The sequence below is a fragment of the Galeopterus variegatus genome, unplaced genomic scaffold, assembly GCF_000696425.1.
Source record: "Galeopterus variegatus unplaced genomic scaffold, G_variegatus-3.0.2 Scaffold10367, whole genome shotgun sequence".
NCBI lineage: Eukaryota > Metazoa > Chordata > Mammalia > Dermoptera > Cynocephalidae > Galeopterus > Galeopterus variegatus.
Window position 1 is genome coordinate 1 of NW_007736478.1, and position 15735 is coordinate 15735.

Below are 15735 nucleotides of genomic sequence, written 5' to 3' on the forward strand. Positions count from 1 at the left end.
GCTTCTTCTTTATTATTTTTTTAAACCTTGTTATTGCATATACAGGAAAGAGAAAGAACTGCCAAAGAGGGCAACATGAATCCTGCTACAGAGCTTAGATAAAATAAATTCATTTTTTTTTCTGTATTTTCCCCACCCCTTCCCTTTAATTCCCCCCTCCCTCCCTTGGGGTTGCCATTTTGGGGGCACGGGATTGGGAAAAGGGTATGGAGTTATGTTGTTTTCTCTCTAAAAGCAAGCGTTCAAAATAAAAACCACAAATACATTACTGTGGAACATGCAACAAGAGACCTATAGTGGCTCTTAAAACATCACAAGAATATTAAAAAGACACAGATTTCCTTAATATAGACTAAACAAGGATGGCAGAGACTTCCCTCCCCAAACAATGCTGCTCAGTAATTTATTGAGAACTGATACGCAAGACACTATAAAGTTTTTAATCTTCACTAACAGAATCATGTTAATGTATTCATTTGTCCCCATTTCTTAAAAAAAAAATTATTTGTTTCCACTTGATACGGTGAAGGAAAATATATATATATATATATATCCACACTGAGGGAGATGCCTGTCAACACCTCCCCTCCTGGTGGGCTTCTTCGGCCACAGCTCCCAGAACAGCCTTGCTGGAAGTTGCTCAGGATATAAATGCTTTAACTCCCACCCCCAACAGCTCAATGCAACAGAATCTGAGACAGATCCCGGTTATATAAACCACGCCAAGAAGACAGGGCCTGTCTCTAGCACATTCTCTCGGGGGAGTCCGGTACCCCTTCCCAGACACGACTGCAAAAGGAAGGGGTTAACCCCACGGCAGGCCCGTGGTTTACTTTACATCCAACAAAGTGCACTGCAGACTTGACTGGACTGGAATGAAGAGACTTTTCTGGGGAGGGGTTTACGGGGACGCGCTGCGGGACCTGTCTGGCTTGGCTTCCAAGCCGCTGACCAACCGCTGGATACTCTGCAGTTCGCTGGTGGCCGCCTCTTTCTCCGAGCAGAGTTTGGGCGACAAGGACACGGAGCTGGAGGAAAGAGTGGAGGAGCGGCTGTTGAGTTCCGAGCCCGAGTCCACGGCCACGGAGGCCGGGCTGGCGGCCAGGGCGGCGGCTTTGCCGTCCAGGGGCCCCGCGGCCGCCGCCATGGACGGCAGGGCAGTGCTGAGCAGGCTGCTGCCGTCCGGGACCGGCACCGGGATGGAGTAGGGGCTGTAGCGCAGCCGCGGGCGCATGGCGTTCAGGTTGAGGAAAGGGTGTCGGTGCACCGAGCTGGAGGCAGCTGCGGAGGACGCGGCCGCCGCCGCGGCCATGTACGTGTAGGGATAAGGGAACAGGCTTCCGAAAGGCGACATGGCCAGGCCCTGGGGAAGGGAGAGAAACGCACGGAGCGAGTCAGGGGCTGCGGGGCGGGGAGAAGCCACGCTCGTCCATCTCCATCTCCTCCCTCCCGTCCTCCACTTTGGGCAAGCTATGAATCCCTTTTTCTCTTGGGAAGGGCAGCAGGAGGAGCACACTCATACTTCTCTTAGGTTCAGATCGTATCTATCACTCTAGGCCGAGATACTTAACTCCCAGTGCCTCAATTTCCTTATATGAAAAACAGGGAAATCATAAGTAACTTGTACTTATTGAGGACTTTGTGGATATAAAATGAGCTAATGACTGCAATATGCTACATGCCCTGCCTGGCCCACAAGAAGGGTTGGCTGTTGCACCTGTTAAATAAGACTCAGGCTACCCCACAAAGGTGGCTGAGGGAAAACCAGAGTGCATAAATTATTAGACAAAATATTTTTTGTCATTCTTGACCACCTTCCCTAGCCCTCCTACCCCAATCCTAGAAGTTTCTGAAATGAAAAACAAAAACAAAAACAAAAACAAACCCAGAGAAGATCTTAAGCAAAAGGGTGTTTGTTATAAACAAAGATAAACAAATTATCCAGTCTGATAGGCTGGTATTACAGGTGAGAAATTGAAGCCCCAGGGGTTCTGGAATTCACTGAGCTACTAAGTGGCAGAAACAGAACTTAAAATGTTAGGATCCTGGCCTGGGCCAGTTCTTTTTGTTTCATGCCTGGAAGTCCCATTAGCGTTTGCTCAGACAGCACCTCACCCGACCTATCACCTGCTCTCCTATGACAGGGTCTCCAGGAGAAGCCAGCAGAGGAGATGGGAGGAACTGAGAAAGGCCAGAGCCAACCCTTCTCTCAGCTCCCTCCTTCCCAGAGAAGGGGAAGCCAGTCCTGTCTCTTGGCTCACTGAAGGGAGATGAATGCGCTCAGACAAAACAGAAGGCAAGAGTGTGCACAAAACTCCATAGAACCTTTTCGCCAGGTTCAGAGCATTTCCAGTGGCCTGAGACTTCTCTCCAGCCACCCCGTGCCCCAACACAGCTGTCTGTGAAACACACGCAGGCTGCCAGGCCTGCCACAGCCCCTGCTGTTCCCTCTCCTCTGACATTTCCCATGTGTGCACAAACTATTAACCCTCCTGGTGGGCTTCTTCGGCCACAGCTCCCAGAACAGCCTTGCTGGAAGTTGCTCAGGATATAAATGCTTTAACTCCCACCCCCAACAGCTCAATGCAACAGAATCTGAGACAGATCCCGGTTATATAAACCACGCCAAGAAGACAGGGCCTGTCTCTAGCACATTCTCTCGGGGGAGTCCGGTACCCCTTCCCAGACACGACTGCAAAAGGAAGGGGTTAACCCCACGGCAGGCCCGTGGTTTACTTTACATCCAACAAAGTGCACTGCAGACTTGACTGGACTGGAATGAAGAGACTTTTCTGGGGAGGGGTTTACGGGGACGCGCTGCGGGACCTGTCTGGCTTGGCTTCCAAGCCGCTGACCAACCGCTGGATACTCTGCAGTTCGCTGGTGGCCGCCTCTTTCTCCGAGCAGAGTTTGGGCGACAAGGACACGGAGCTGGAGGAAAGAGTGGAGGAGCGGCTGTTGAGTTCCGAGCCCGAGTCCACGGCCACGGAGGCCGGGCTGGCGGCCAGGGCGGCGGCTTTGCCGTCCAGGGGCCCCGCGGCCGCCGCCATGGACGGCAGGGCAGTGCTGAGCAGGCTGCTGCCGTCCGGGACCGGCACCGGGATGGAGTAGGGGCTGTAGCGCAGCCGCGGGCGCATGGCGTTCAGGTTGAGGAAAGGGTGTCGGTGCACCGAGCTGGAGGCAGCTGCGGAGGACGCGGCCGCCGCCGCGGCCATGTACGTGTAGGGATAAGGGAACAGGCTTCCGAAAGGCGACATGGCCAGGCCCTGGGGAAGGGAGAGAAACGCACGGAGCGAGTCAGGGGCTGCGGGGCGGGGAGAAGCCACGCTCGTCCATCTCCTCCCTCCCGTCCTCCACTTTGGGCAAGCTATGAATCCCTTTTTCTCTTGGGAAGGGCAGCAGGAGGAGCACACTCATACTTCTCTTAGGTTCAGATCGTATCTATCACTCTAGGCCGAGATACTTAACTCCCAGTGCCTCAATTTCCTTATATGAAAAACAGGGAAATCATAAGTAACTTGTACTTATTGAGGACTTTGTGGATATAAAATGAGCTAATGACTGCAATATGCTACATGCCCTGCCTGGCCCACAAGAAGGGTTGGCTGTTGCACCTGTTAAATAAGACTCAGGCTACCCCACAAAGGTGGCTGAGGGAAAACCAGAGGGCATAAATTATTAGACAAAATATTTTTTGTCATTCCTGACCACCTTCCCTAGCCCTCCTACCCCAATCCTAGAAGTTTCTGAAATGAAAAACAAAAACAAAAACAAAAACAAACCCAGAGAAGATCTTAAGCAAAAGGAAATTGGGCTGGGAGTAAAAGGGTGTTTGTTATAAACAAAGATAAACAAATTATCCAGTCTGATAGGCTGGTATTACAGGTGAGAAATTGAAGCCCCAGGGGTTCTGGAATTCACTGAGCTACTAAGTGGCAGAAACAGAACTTAAAATGTTAGGATCCTGGCCTGGGCCAGTTCTTTTTGTTTCATGCCTCGAAGTCCCATTAGCGTTTGCTCAGACAGCACCTCACCCGACCTATCACCTGCTCTCCTATGACAGGGTCTCCAGGAGAAGCCAGCAGAGGAGATGGGAGGAACTGAGAAAGGCCAGAGCCAACCCTTCTCTCAGCTCCCTCCTTCCCAGAGAAGGGGAAGCCAGTCCTGTCTCTTGGCTCACTGAAGGGAGATGAATGCGCTCAGACAAAACAGAAGGCAAGAGTGTGCACAAAACTCCATAGAACCTTTTCGCCAGGTTCAGAGCATTTCCAGTGGCCTGAGACTTCTCTCCAGCCACCCCGTGCCCCAACACAGCTGTCTGTGAAACACACGCAGGCTGCCAGGCCTGCCACAGCCCCTGCTGTTCCCTCTCCTCTGACATTTCCCATGTGTGCACAAACTATTAACCCTTTGAGGAATGGGCTGGCCTGCTTGGGGTAAGGGGTGGGGGAGAAGGGCATTGAAATGGGAGGAAATGCTGGAAGAGTGAACTCCCACCCAAGGAGTCACTTCCCCTCCTCAGGCGTTGGTCTCCCTCTTGTCTAATTCCTGGGGAAGAGTTGGATATGAGTCACTTAAGAGACATTTCAGCTCTGAAGCTAAAATCAAAAACTCTGAAAGAGGCCCAGGACTCAGACAGCTTGGGATAGAGACTCAGCTCAGCTACTACCAGCTGTGTGACCTTGGATGAGTTACTCAACACCTCTGGGCCTCTTCCCCTTCATTTTTAAAGTGGAGGTGATAATAGTACCACTGAAGGGTTAGATCAAATGAGTCAGAATAGATTAAGGAGTTAGAAGAGAGCCTGGTAGAAAGTAAGCGCTGTGTGTAGCTGCTATCATGATGGTTACCTCCCTACTCTGCTGGAAATAACCCTTAACTTAGGAAACATTTTTCCTTTTATGGGGAGGAGGGGTGAGGTCGTGATGACTCAATGAGAACAGCCTTGCACCTAGTAATGGCTCAATAAATATTATTATTACTATTACTACTACTATTATTATTTAAAGCTATTAGGCAAGGAGACTGGGTGAGGGTTTGGTATCCAAGGGCAGGAAACTAGAGCGAATGAAGGGGGTAGGGGGGCTGGAGAGGTCAGGAGGAAGGGTAAATACCTGGGAGGCCAGTACGTGCTGCTGGAGGTGGAAGGGCAGGGTTGCCGCGGACGCCCCGGACAGTCCCTGCGCCGCAGCGGCAGAGGCCATGACCGTGGAATCCAGACCCGAGACGCCAGTGGAGGCCCCGGACACGGTGGCCAGCAGGGGCCCCATGCCGGCCGCCATGCTGGAGAAGGCGCCCCCCATGGCGAACTGGCCCGGGTGCAGGAACAGCGGGTGCCCGTTGAAGAACTGCTGGCCGGCCAGGCCAGGGGCGAAGCCAAGGCCGGGCAGGGGGCCCTGGGCCAGGTGCGCGGTGGCCGCGCCCGTCTGCACGGGATATTATTATTACTATTACTACTACTATTATTATTTAAAGCTATTAGGCAAGGAGACTGGGTGAGGGTTTGGTATCCAAGGGCAGGAAACTAGAGCGAATGAAGGGGGTAGGGGGGCTGGAGAGGTCAGGAGGAAGGGTAAATACCTGGGAGGCCAGTACGTGCTGCTGGAGGTGGAAGGGCAGGGTTGCCGCGGACGCCCCGGACAGTCCCTGCGCCGCAGCGGCAGAGGCCATGACCGTGGAATCCAGACCCGAGACGCCAGTGGAGGCCCCGGACACGGTGGCCAGCAGGGGCCCCATGCCGGCCGCCATGCTGGAGAAGGCGCCCCCCATGGCGAACTGGCCCGGGTGCAGGAACAGTGGGTGCCCGTTGAAGAACTGCTGGCCGGCCAGGCCAGGGGCGAAGCCAAGGCCGGGCAGGGGGCCCTGGGCCAGGTGCGCGGTGGCCGCGTCCGTCTGCACGGTGAGCGGCGCGAAAGCCTCCTTGCCCGGCAGCACGCGCGCCTCCTCGACCTTGGACGTCGCTGCGCCCTCGCGGCCCGGGCTCCGGCGCTCCTCTGCACCCAGGCCACGGGTGCTGGATGAGATGGTAGCCGGGCTGTGGCGCGAGTCAGGCGACGCCTTGTCCAGCCGCCCGCTATCCCGGGATCGGCCGCCGGACTCGGCCGCGAAGAGGTGCGCCTTGACCGCCGGGCTGCCCTTGTCTCGGCAGGGCTCCTCCGATGTGGTGGTGGAGATTTTGGCCACATCGCAGGCTTCCGCGCCGTGCTCCTCTTTGCTTTCTGCCTCAGCGTCACTCTCACCCTCGCTGGGACACAGATCTACCATAGGAGAAGAAAGGGCCAGTGAAACTCCTGTTGCCAAGTTTCAATCCCAGCTCTGCAGATTACTAGCTGTGTAACCCTAAACAAGCTCCTTAACTTCTCTGCACCTTAGTTTTCTCATCTGCAAAATGGGGATAATGATACCTAACAACTATTCTGGAAGATTCAATAAGCTAATAATGAATTCAAAGTACTTAAGTAGAGTAGGACCTTAGGACACCTCCCCAATCCGTAGCTCTTGTTATAATGACTGTTGCATTTTTTTTTTTTTTTTACAAACATTGAGTTCCTACTGTGTCAGACAAAGCCTTTACAAGCATTGCTCCATTTGATTGCAAATTGAATTTTAAAAATAAAACCCAGGGCTGGCCAGTTAGTTCAGTTGGTTAGAATGTCATACTGATAACACCAAAGTCCAGGGTTCCATCCTTGTATGGGCCAGCTGCCAATAAATAAATAAATAAATAAACAAATAAATAAAATCTAACTTATTCTGAAACTCACTGCTGGATTCCATTTACTATGGGAGTCTTTGTTCAGTGACTGATGGAGATCAGTACCTTCCACAAATTTGTAAATTATTTTACAAAGATTTGTTTGGAGAGAATCCTGATATCTGAAGTGGTAATGGCAAACATAGGCACCCCTCCCCCAACTCACTACTCAATTGAGGCTTCTCTACATTTGCCCCAGTCCCTGCAGGCAGAGAGATGGGTGACAGGCAGCCCACTAACTTCCCTCCCCAACAATCATAGATTCTATTTTTGCTTTTACCATCTTCTGTGGGTGTCCTACCAGAAAAATAAATAAGTAAATAAAAGGATTCTATTTTATGTTTAAAGCTCAAATGGATTGAAGATGTAAAGGGCTTTTCATTTTATTTCGCTTAAAAACAGGTTCGTTCCCGTTGAGAATGTGTCTTTCCAAATAAATAGTGCTTGCTCTTTAAACACAGGAAACCGACTGGGGATCTGAACCATCTCATCCACTCCCACCCCCCACCCAACTCCCAAAGCAGATCCCCAGTTCTCCGCCTCCTCTCCCAGGTCAATTGTTGCTCCATGACTGGACGTTTTTTTCTGCCACCTTCCCTGTTTCAGGTGACAGAGAATCCCTCACCTCATCTTGACACATTTTATCCCAGATTTCAAAGATGGTGAAAACTCTCCTGGCTGGAAAGAGTTGGGGGAGGCAGACAGACAGAAAGAGAGAGAAGTGCTTCAGGTAGCCCCCACCAAGAGGTGATATACAAACTGACATCTCCTCTACCCCAGCCAAATAAGGGTTTAGAGGAAGAGGTTCTGAGCTTTCCCTATAGTACCTTAGGGAGGGGACCAGGTAGCCCTTTCTGAATTTTGGCTCCAGTTTACAGATATGTAGAAGGAATCTGTAGTATTTAAAGGGCAAGGCCCCTGGTCAGTGCCTCCCTCCCACCAACTCTTCCAGGCCACGATGACCTGGAGTTGAGTCACCCCAGATGTGACCAGGTTTACCTTTGAGGTTGGATGTCCCTACAGTGGAGACTGCTGGAGAAGAGGCCTGAGCAAAACAGTTGAAGGCTGCCTGTTCGCTTGAAGACTCATCTGAGGTCCCATTCTCCTTTTTGTGTCTTTCATCAAACACTCTCATGGACTGCAGGGTGAGTTGTTTTCTGTGGCAGAAGCCCACACTCAACATTACAGAATGTAACGTACATTTCCCTTCTTTGTTTCCCTTACCCTTTCCAAAGCAGCATACACACACCTCACCCTGGCTGCTGCCCACAGACAACACTAATTCTCTGAGATCTGCCTGCCCCAGGCAGCCACACAGACCCCAGCATTGTTCTTGACCCTCTAACTGAGCTGAAGAGTGTGGCGCAAACACCTCACCCTGGCTGCTGCCCACAGACAACACTAATTCTCTGAGATCTGCCTGCCCCAGGGCAGCCACACAGACCCCAGCATTGTTCTTGACCCTCTAACTGAGCTGAAGAGTGTGGCGCAGGAGGAGGGAAGAAGGAGGAAGGCTTCAGTTGAGTTCATTCAAGATTGGGGTTACATTAGGAAAGGGCATTTGCTTGGGCTGTGAAATCTTGTTTAAAAGCAAGAGAAGAGGTTGGAGCTAGTCAGAGACAGCTGAACTGCTGGCCTTATAGCAGAAGAAGAACTGGCTGCCCAACCCTTTGAACACAATGCTCTCTGTCCCCAGCCTAGCAAACTCCTGGATGGTTGCTAAGATTGCAAGGAAGCAGTTATTCCATGGTGCACTTTACTGTACTTGTTTCACCAACACATCAATTGGAATAAAAATCTATTTTGATGTTAGAAATTGTCTTTTAATGTCACCCTCAAGGGGATAGGTTAAAATTTGGTGTGATTTTCAGGATTTTAGAGATTCTTTGAAAGGGGGTGGGAGAGAGGAAAGCTTTCTTCATATATTCCCCAGCTGTCTACTTAATGCAAAATGATACATGTACGCACGAAGAAGGGAGGGAGCCATGGATTTCTCAAGGGACCCCAGCTGTGTCTGTTAGTATTTAAAAGACAAGATTGCAAAAATTCCAAAGCATTTTGTGAATGACTTGGACCTTTCTTGGGACCTGCCCAGGATGAATTTAAATTAATTAGGAATTAATAGGTATCCCTATCTAATTTGTTATCCCTGATACTTTTCTTCCAGGGACAACTGTGGCATAGCCTAGTTAATTTCCTTAAAGGTAACCAGTCGGAGGTAGATAAAATACTGCGTACTGGGTGTACTGACATGGGAAGCATGTGGCAGGCAGGAAGTAAACTATCTTCTACCTACTTCTGACACTGAGAGTTGGAGCCTAGACAAGTGATTTTTCTATTATCTGATAAATAAATAATTGTCTCAACTCACCTTTTTTCCCTCCTGCCATTTCCAGTATCCCGGAAACCTTTTGCAAAAGGGTTGTTGTCTATTTTTAACTGAGTTATCTAGAGAAGGAGACAGAAGGAAGACAGACATATTAGCCCAATTTTCTAGAATGTTTTGGGGGTGTTTCCCCCAACTCAATAGTCTCCTAGAAATCTGACTGCCAACAGAAGTCATATGGATATACCAGATTAAAGAGAAAAAGATAGAAAATAATGTAGAAGTTTGGAGGGGCGGAGGGAAAAATCAAAGGAAACTGTACTCAGGCTTGTATCTCCTATAGGAGGTCAAACCAGGGATTACAGGCTGAAATTATCCAAAGAAATTCTTTTCTTTGGGCAGCCAGACAGCTTGGGTTTAGAAATAGAAACATCGTCAAAGGTGTCAAGAGGGACAACCTGTAGATCTTAAAATTATGCTTTCATTTTGATTTTTTTATACAGTGCAATTAATCATAAAATGTTATGACACACTCCCCTGCTTACACACACACACACACACACACACACACACACACACACACACACACACACACAGCATATACTCCAACCCTTTCCATGAATCTAACAAAATGATTTATGGGGTTTTGCTACCCTTGTGCTGGAATGAGTTTGATTTTTTCTGGGGGTGGAGGTGGTAGTTTGAGGAATTACGATATTGACAATTACAGATTTAAAAGGACTGAGTGACCACTGGAAACATTTGTTTTCATTTATACAATCTGCCACTGCCATTTCGGGAGAAGGCCTGTGGCCTCTTTGTCTGATCAAATATGCTACATTTTTACATCATATTAACAATTTAGTTTCACAGGATGCTAGGTCTAGAGGGAGCATGCATTTTGCATGCCAAGGAAAAATGCCATAGCATGTAATCTTTCAAATCCCTTTCCTTTGGGGAGGAAAAAGTTATATATACAGAGTTATTCAGAGGTAGAAAAAACGTTCCTTGGTTGGATTCTTCTTCTTGAAGTAAGCTGCTTGTATGCAAGACTTCAGGTTTTGCAGGGAGAGGAGGTTATGATGTTAGTCCCCAGACTAAGAAAATTTATCTGGGACATTCCCATCATAGGTCCAGAGGACCCATTGACAGAAATAATAAATTCAAAATGCAGGGTGTTGTCGGGTGAACCAGACTCTCATTGAAGTCCAGGATTCAGATGTTGAAAAGCAGGAGTCATCAGTCCCTGCCCCCGCCCCCATAACTGTCTGCTCACAGCCAAGCTGGGGACTGGTGAATCAGCAGCAAGGGTCACTTTGTCTGTGTCTCTGCACTCCACGCCCATGACCTCCAGGCCACCACGACTATAGATACCAGGTGCTAGCCCATCTAAGGGTCCTTCTAATCTTCAGTTTTAGGCCAGAGAGAGAGAGAGAGAGGGAGAGAGAGAAAATCATGAAATAGTGACTTTGGCCACCTCAACTCAAAAGCCTCAGACAACTTGATTAGCTTGACCCTGTGATCAGGATAGGTTTTCCCAACCACACACACACACACGCGCGCGCGCGCGCGTACACACACGCACACACATACACACATCATAAAAAACACAGCAGCATAAAAGACACACACACGCGCGCGCGTACACACACGCACACACATACACACATCATAAAAAACACAGCAGCATAAAAGGTAATAAAAACCAGACCAGCTATTCAGGATTTCTGGCTAGGGGAGAAAAGCTGATCTCCACTAGGATTCTCCTCCCAGGATTCTGAATGGCTTTTGCCTTAAATTTTTAGCTGGTTCCTTTTGAACCTGATTTCTTGATCCTTCTTTCTGAAGGGGAAGAGGATGAGCCTTAAAACAAATAGGACAAAGCCTGGGGGTGTGGTGGGGGGTGGGTATCAGTGCAACAGTGGTTTATAAGAGCTTCTCACTGAAAAATTAGTTAAACATTTTAAAATTCAGCATTTGATTTCTAACTGGTCGAGAGTTTTTTTCCTACCAGTGCTCCTTTCTCCAAATGCTTCACCAAAGGCCAAATCACAAAAGAAAACTCAAAATTCTCATCCCAATTCTCTTGCAACTTTTTCACCCTCACTCAAAGCAGCTTAAAGGGGAGGGGAAAATATCACCCTTAAAAAGAAAAGCCCCTGTGGTTACCTTATCATTCTGGTATGCAGTCACAGCGATGAATTCGGTTTCGGGGAATAAGTACGTCCGAAATGTACTATAAGGAAGTTTCAAGATGTCATTTGCCCTTACAATGTGGAACCGGGGCTGGTATTTGTGCATGGAGTTCAGTATAGTCTGCAGGGGCACGGAAGAGGAGACACACATAAAAAAAGGGTTTAGCAGGACAAACGGGATCTTAGAACCCCTGCCAGGCTAACATCTTCCCCACCGCAGGGTACCACGCTTGTACCGAGCCCACCACCTCGGAGCACCTCCTTGGGCACATTTTTGCTCCACAGATGTTATCTTCTGGAGAATACAAATTGTTCCTCAATTTCCAAAGGGTCCCCCCCACCCTCACCATCTAAGGTTGAGTCGTACCTTGAACCCTAGCCTACCTGAGTACCAAAACTATAATTCCCCTGCCACGTTGCGTGATCACTTGGGAAGGCCAAAGTCTTAAAAGATAGAGAAAAACATGCATTTTAATTTACAAAATGATTCAGTACTTTAAGCGCCCACTAATTGACGAGCCCAATCCACTTAAAGCCCTGAAAGGCTGAACTCTAGAGAGGAATATTTATGCCTTAATCAAATCAAGGGCTTCAAATGCAATTCCTGCCCGCTGAAGATATTTCCGCGCCATTCACGTCTTCCTGGGCCTAATCTTTCTGCTTATTCCTCGCTTATCACTCTGTTTATTTTATTGAAATGTTGGGGAGGGGTAGAGGAAGGGGCAAAAGGTCCCTTGCCTGACTTCTACAAGCAATCCAAATCTTCTAAAAGTCTCTTAGCATTCTCTCTCTGAATCCAAATATACACTCCCCCGCCAACACACCAATTTTATACTGAAGATCTAAGCTTCATTTCTAGTAAACCTGACTTTCACCTAAGCCCAGTTCTTTTTTAGTAAAAGAAAAGAAATTCACACCCTTTAACCAACACAGTCAAGGCTCCAAAATTTGAACTTTCCCAAAGAAATAATATGGCTGGTTTCAAAATAGAAGTATTATATTTTAAAACAAAGCTAAGCTTTTATGAACACATAGCTTCGAAACTGATTTTAGCTCTTAACTATTGGATTTTAACTTCACTGTCAGGCCAGGCAAGGACCTAGAATCGGTATAGAACGTGAGCTGGTTAAGTTTTCTTTTCCCCATTTCTTTTAGAACGCCAGGCCTTCCATTATCCCGAGAGAAACACCCCGGAATCTTCTCTCCAGCCAGGCATCTACCAAGGACCTAGAATCGGTATAGAACGTGAGCTGGTTAAGTTTTCTTTTCCCTATTTCTTTTAGAACGCCAGGCCTTCCATTATCCCGAGAGAAACACCCCGGAATCTTCTCTCCGGCTCTGTTCAAGTTTGCTATGGTTAGCAACAGAGAGCACAGGAGAAGCACGACCCGGAACTCAGGAGTTTACGTGGAATGGGGAAGCACTGCCTTTGATACAGTGAAGAAAGTGAACATTTTACTGAAGGGATCAATGAAACTTACAAATCCATGTTTGTCCGAAATGTTGTTGGTGAGTTTCAGTTTGTGGAAAGTGACGACTTTGGACATCCACTGCTCCCCGGTAGCGGGGCTGTCTGGGTGAATGTACATTCTCTTTGGCATTTCGGGGTCAGCCTTACCCGCCACCATCCACCGAGAATTGTGAAATTTATATCGACAGTCATCAGCAGCTATAATGTCCATCAATAAAATGTATTTGGCTTTTTTATCCAGCCCAGAACATCTCACTTTAAATGGAGGAAACATTCGTCTACAATAGGAGAGAATGGAAAAGAAAAAAGAAAGATAAAACACTCAGAATTTTGGGTTTGATTTTCTATTTGTCCTAAAATATTTAAGCCGAGTTAAAACTTTATTTTGTGACCGACAAGCTTATATTTTTCACCATAGAGCAACTGGGTGCAAAAGTGGTTTCTTCCACAACAGAAATATTAAATATGCTCAATTTCTCTATATTTAGGTGTTCCAAGACTCAAAACAAATAAATCGTGGCACTGCATTTATGTATATTGTCTAATAACTTAAAGGATTTTTTTCTCTGTACAACTGTACAGATTGCCCTCTTCATAGAAAAATTCTTGCCTATATCGTTTTCTGTGGATGTCTAGTTCTAAAGAGCTTTGGGTAGGATTTTAGTGAAGTGCAGTCAGTGAAGGCTAGAATTTTCCACCACCCATTAATGAGAAAATGTTAAACTTATTATGAAAATAAAAGTTAAGTCGTACCCCTCCCTGCTGCAGAATAGCAATCCCGCTGCTGGCGAAATGAAACTGGACTCAGCGAGTTCTCAGAATGAATTTTGCAGATTGGGGTAGACTCCCGGGCCTGATAACCCATCTGCCTACAGAGCAGCTAGCCACATTCTTCCACTCCTTACGGCAGTTCAAAACTGCAAGATTGTGCCACCAAATTGCTGTTAATTTCACAGAGGTGTTGGCATTCTGCACTGGACTTAAAAGGAAGCACTTCGCTGTGAAACTGCCTAAATGTCTTGTGTATTTGAGGAGGATTTTATGCTAAACTTTGGCCAAATTTAGTTTGGAAGGAGACAGAAAGCTGAAGACAGCAAGAGGAGAATTTTATTTTTATTCTTTCAACTTTATGTCTTTATAGACATCAATGCCATTTTTTAAAAAAACGGTGATTTTAAATGATAGTCATAGGGATGCCATTTTTTAAAAAAACGGTGATTTTAAATGATAGTCATAGGGATGCCATTTTTTAAAAAAACGGTGATTTTAAATGATAGTCATAGGGATGCCATTTTTTAAAAAAACGGTGATTTTAAATGATAGTCATAGGGTCCTCTCTTTGTGGCAAGTTTTGGTCAGACAAGAACCTTTAAACATTATGTAAAATATAATTAATATTTACACATAAAGAAGCAGTGTGTGTCTCCTTACTGGCTTTTTAGGTCTGCAAACATAATCTTAATTATCCAAAATTGCCTGCCGAACTCTCCCTCGGGTTACAGAAGTGGTGTAGGCAAACAAATCAAAACGCCCTTCGATTTCTTTCGACCTGGCAGCGGCAGGCTCAGGCCCCCTCCAGACCCAGAGGCCAGGCTGAAGGGCAGAAAGGGCGGGGAATTAGTGTCAGGCCTCCCACTACCACACAAAAGAGAAGAGCTTTAAGCTTTTTTCTCTGAGGACAAAATAAAACAGACAAAAACACAACATCAACAAAGAAATAAGGACGTTCCGAAAAGGTTTGGAGTGAACTTCTCAGAGTGGGGTGGTTTCTTTGCTTCCTGCAGGGATGTCTATGCTCCACTGAAAAAAAATCTGTCTATTCTGTAGGGAACCCAGGAGGCAGACCTCTGTAACACCTATGCAGACGCTCAGGTAAGCTGAAATTTTCTGCCACTAGGGCAGGGCCGGAAAGTCTCTGTATACACTTCTAGTGGAACCAAGTTTTCGTCCAAGCCGTCATAACAGGCAAAACGACTGTTCTGGGAGAAGAGAGATAAACGGAGGAAAAAACCTCCAATAGCTTGGGGGATGGGGTCTCCACTGCTTGCTTACCTTCCCGACTTGGTAATGACCATCTCGGTGCCCCGCTTGTGGAATTGATCCCAAAGTTCTTTAGCCTCCAGGTGCACCTTGGGGTCGTCCTCCACCTCTTCTTCAGGCTCCATGGTTTTCAGAGGCCTCAGATGCGCCTGGGGCCCCAGGGACGAGAAAGGGATGCCGGTCTCGGCCGCCCCCACCAATTGATCCATGATCGGCTTGGCCAAGGCGCCGGGCAGCGAGAGCGCCGCCGCGCCGTTGGGAGGCAGTGTCAGCGCGGGGAAGAAGGGCGGCTGGTGACCCAGCACCGCGCTCATGGCGAAGTCCGGCGCCCGGTGAGGTAGGAACGGATGGTAGGCCATGCTTGTCCCAGGAATGACCGGATCTCTCATGGAGAGGCTCATCCACTCCAGGCGGGACGCTTGGCTCCAGCCGGGGACAAGTCTGCAGCTGCTGTTTTGTTTTTGATTTTTTTGTCTGTTTAACAACAGCTCATAGTTTTGTTTTGTTTTGTTTTTAAAAAAAAGCAAAAAAAAAAAAAAAAAAAAAAAAAAAAAAGAGGAAGAAATCACAACTACAGCACTTCAAATATATAGGGAGGGAAGTGTCTTTTGGGGAGGAGAATGCTGCTTTTAAAGAGGGCAAGGCGAGAAACCAGGAGACATAGTCGCTCGGGTGACTGTCCTTGCGCCTTGCGTTTTTAAAAAGCCGCTCCTAGAAGTCGGTTTGAGAAGCAAGCGAGAGGGGCGAGCAGGGTCTCCACTCGCGTCTGAGCCCTGCCGCTTAGTTCGAAATAGACACTCCAGCCTTTCGTCCTAGGAATCTCTCCCCAGGCCCCAGGCTCTTTGTTGTAAGTGCGAAAGCTTCTTCTGGAAGACTTTTTACCTCGTCTTCTTCCCCCGCCCCTGTCTCTTCCTCTCCCTCTTTCTCGCTGCAGGCGTCTGCAGTTGCG

General features: G+C 47.9%; 2 protein-coding genes across 2 annotated transcripts; both read right to left on the reverse strand.

Moving 5' to 3' along the window:
• Nucleotides 1-7: 7 nt before the first annotated feature.
• LOC103609964 (T-box transcription factor TBX3-like) lies at nt 8-1520 on the reverse strand. The gene is made up of 2 exons (XM_008594215.1): nt 1461-1520; nt 8-1363 (listed from the first exon to the last, which is right to left on the reverse strand). Exons 1-2 carry the CDS (start codon nt 1518-1520, stop codon nt 902-904), a joined length of 522 nt encoding a protein of 173 aa, XP_008592437.1. The 3' UTR covers nt 8-901.
• A 977-nt stretch (nt 1521-2497) lies between these two features.
• LOC103609963 (T-box transcription factor TBX3) lies at nt 2498-15271 on the reverse strand. The gene is made up of 7 exons (XM_008594213.1): nt 14799-15271; nt 12757-13024; nt 11250-11396; nt 9126-9202; nt 7754-7911; nt 5581-6257; nt 2498-3266 (listed from the first exon to the last, which is right to left on the reverse strand). Exons 1-7 carry the CDS (start codon nt 15185-15187, stop codon nt 2805-2807), a joined length of 2178 nt encoding a protein of 725 aa, XP_008592435.1. The 5' UTR covers nt 15188-15271; the 3' UTR covers nt 2498-2804.
• Between the last annotated feature and the right edge of the window lie 464 nt (nt 15272-15735).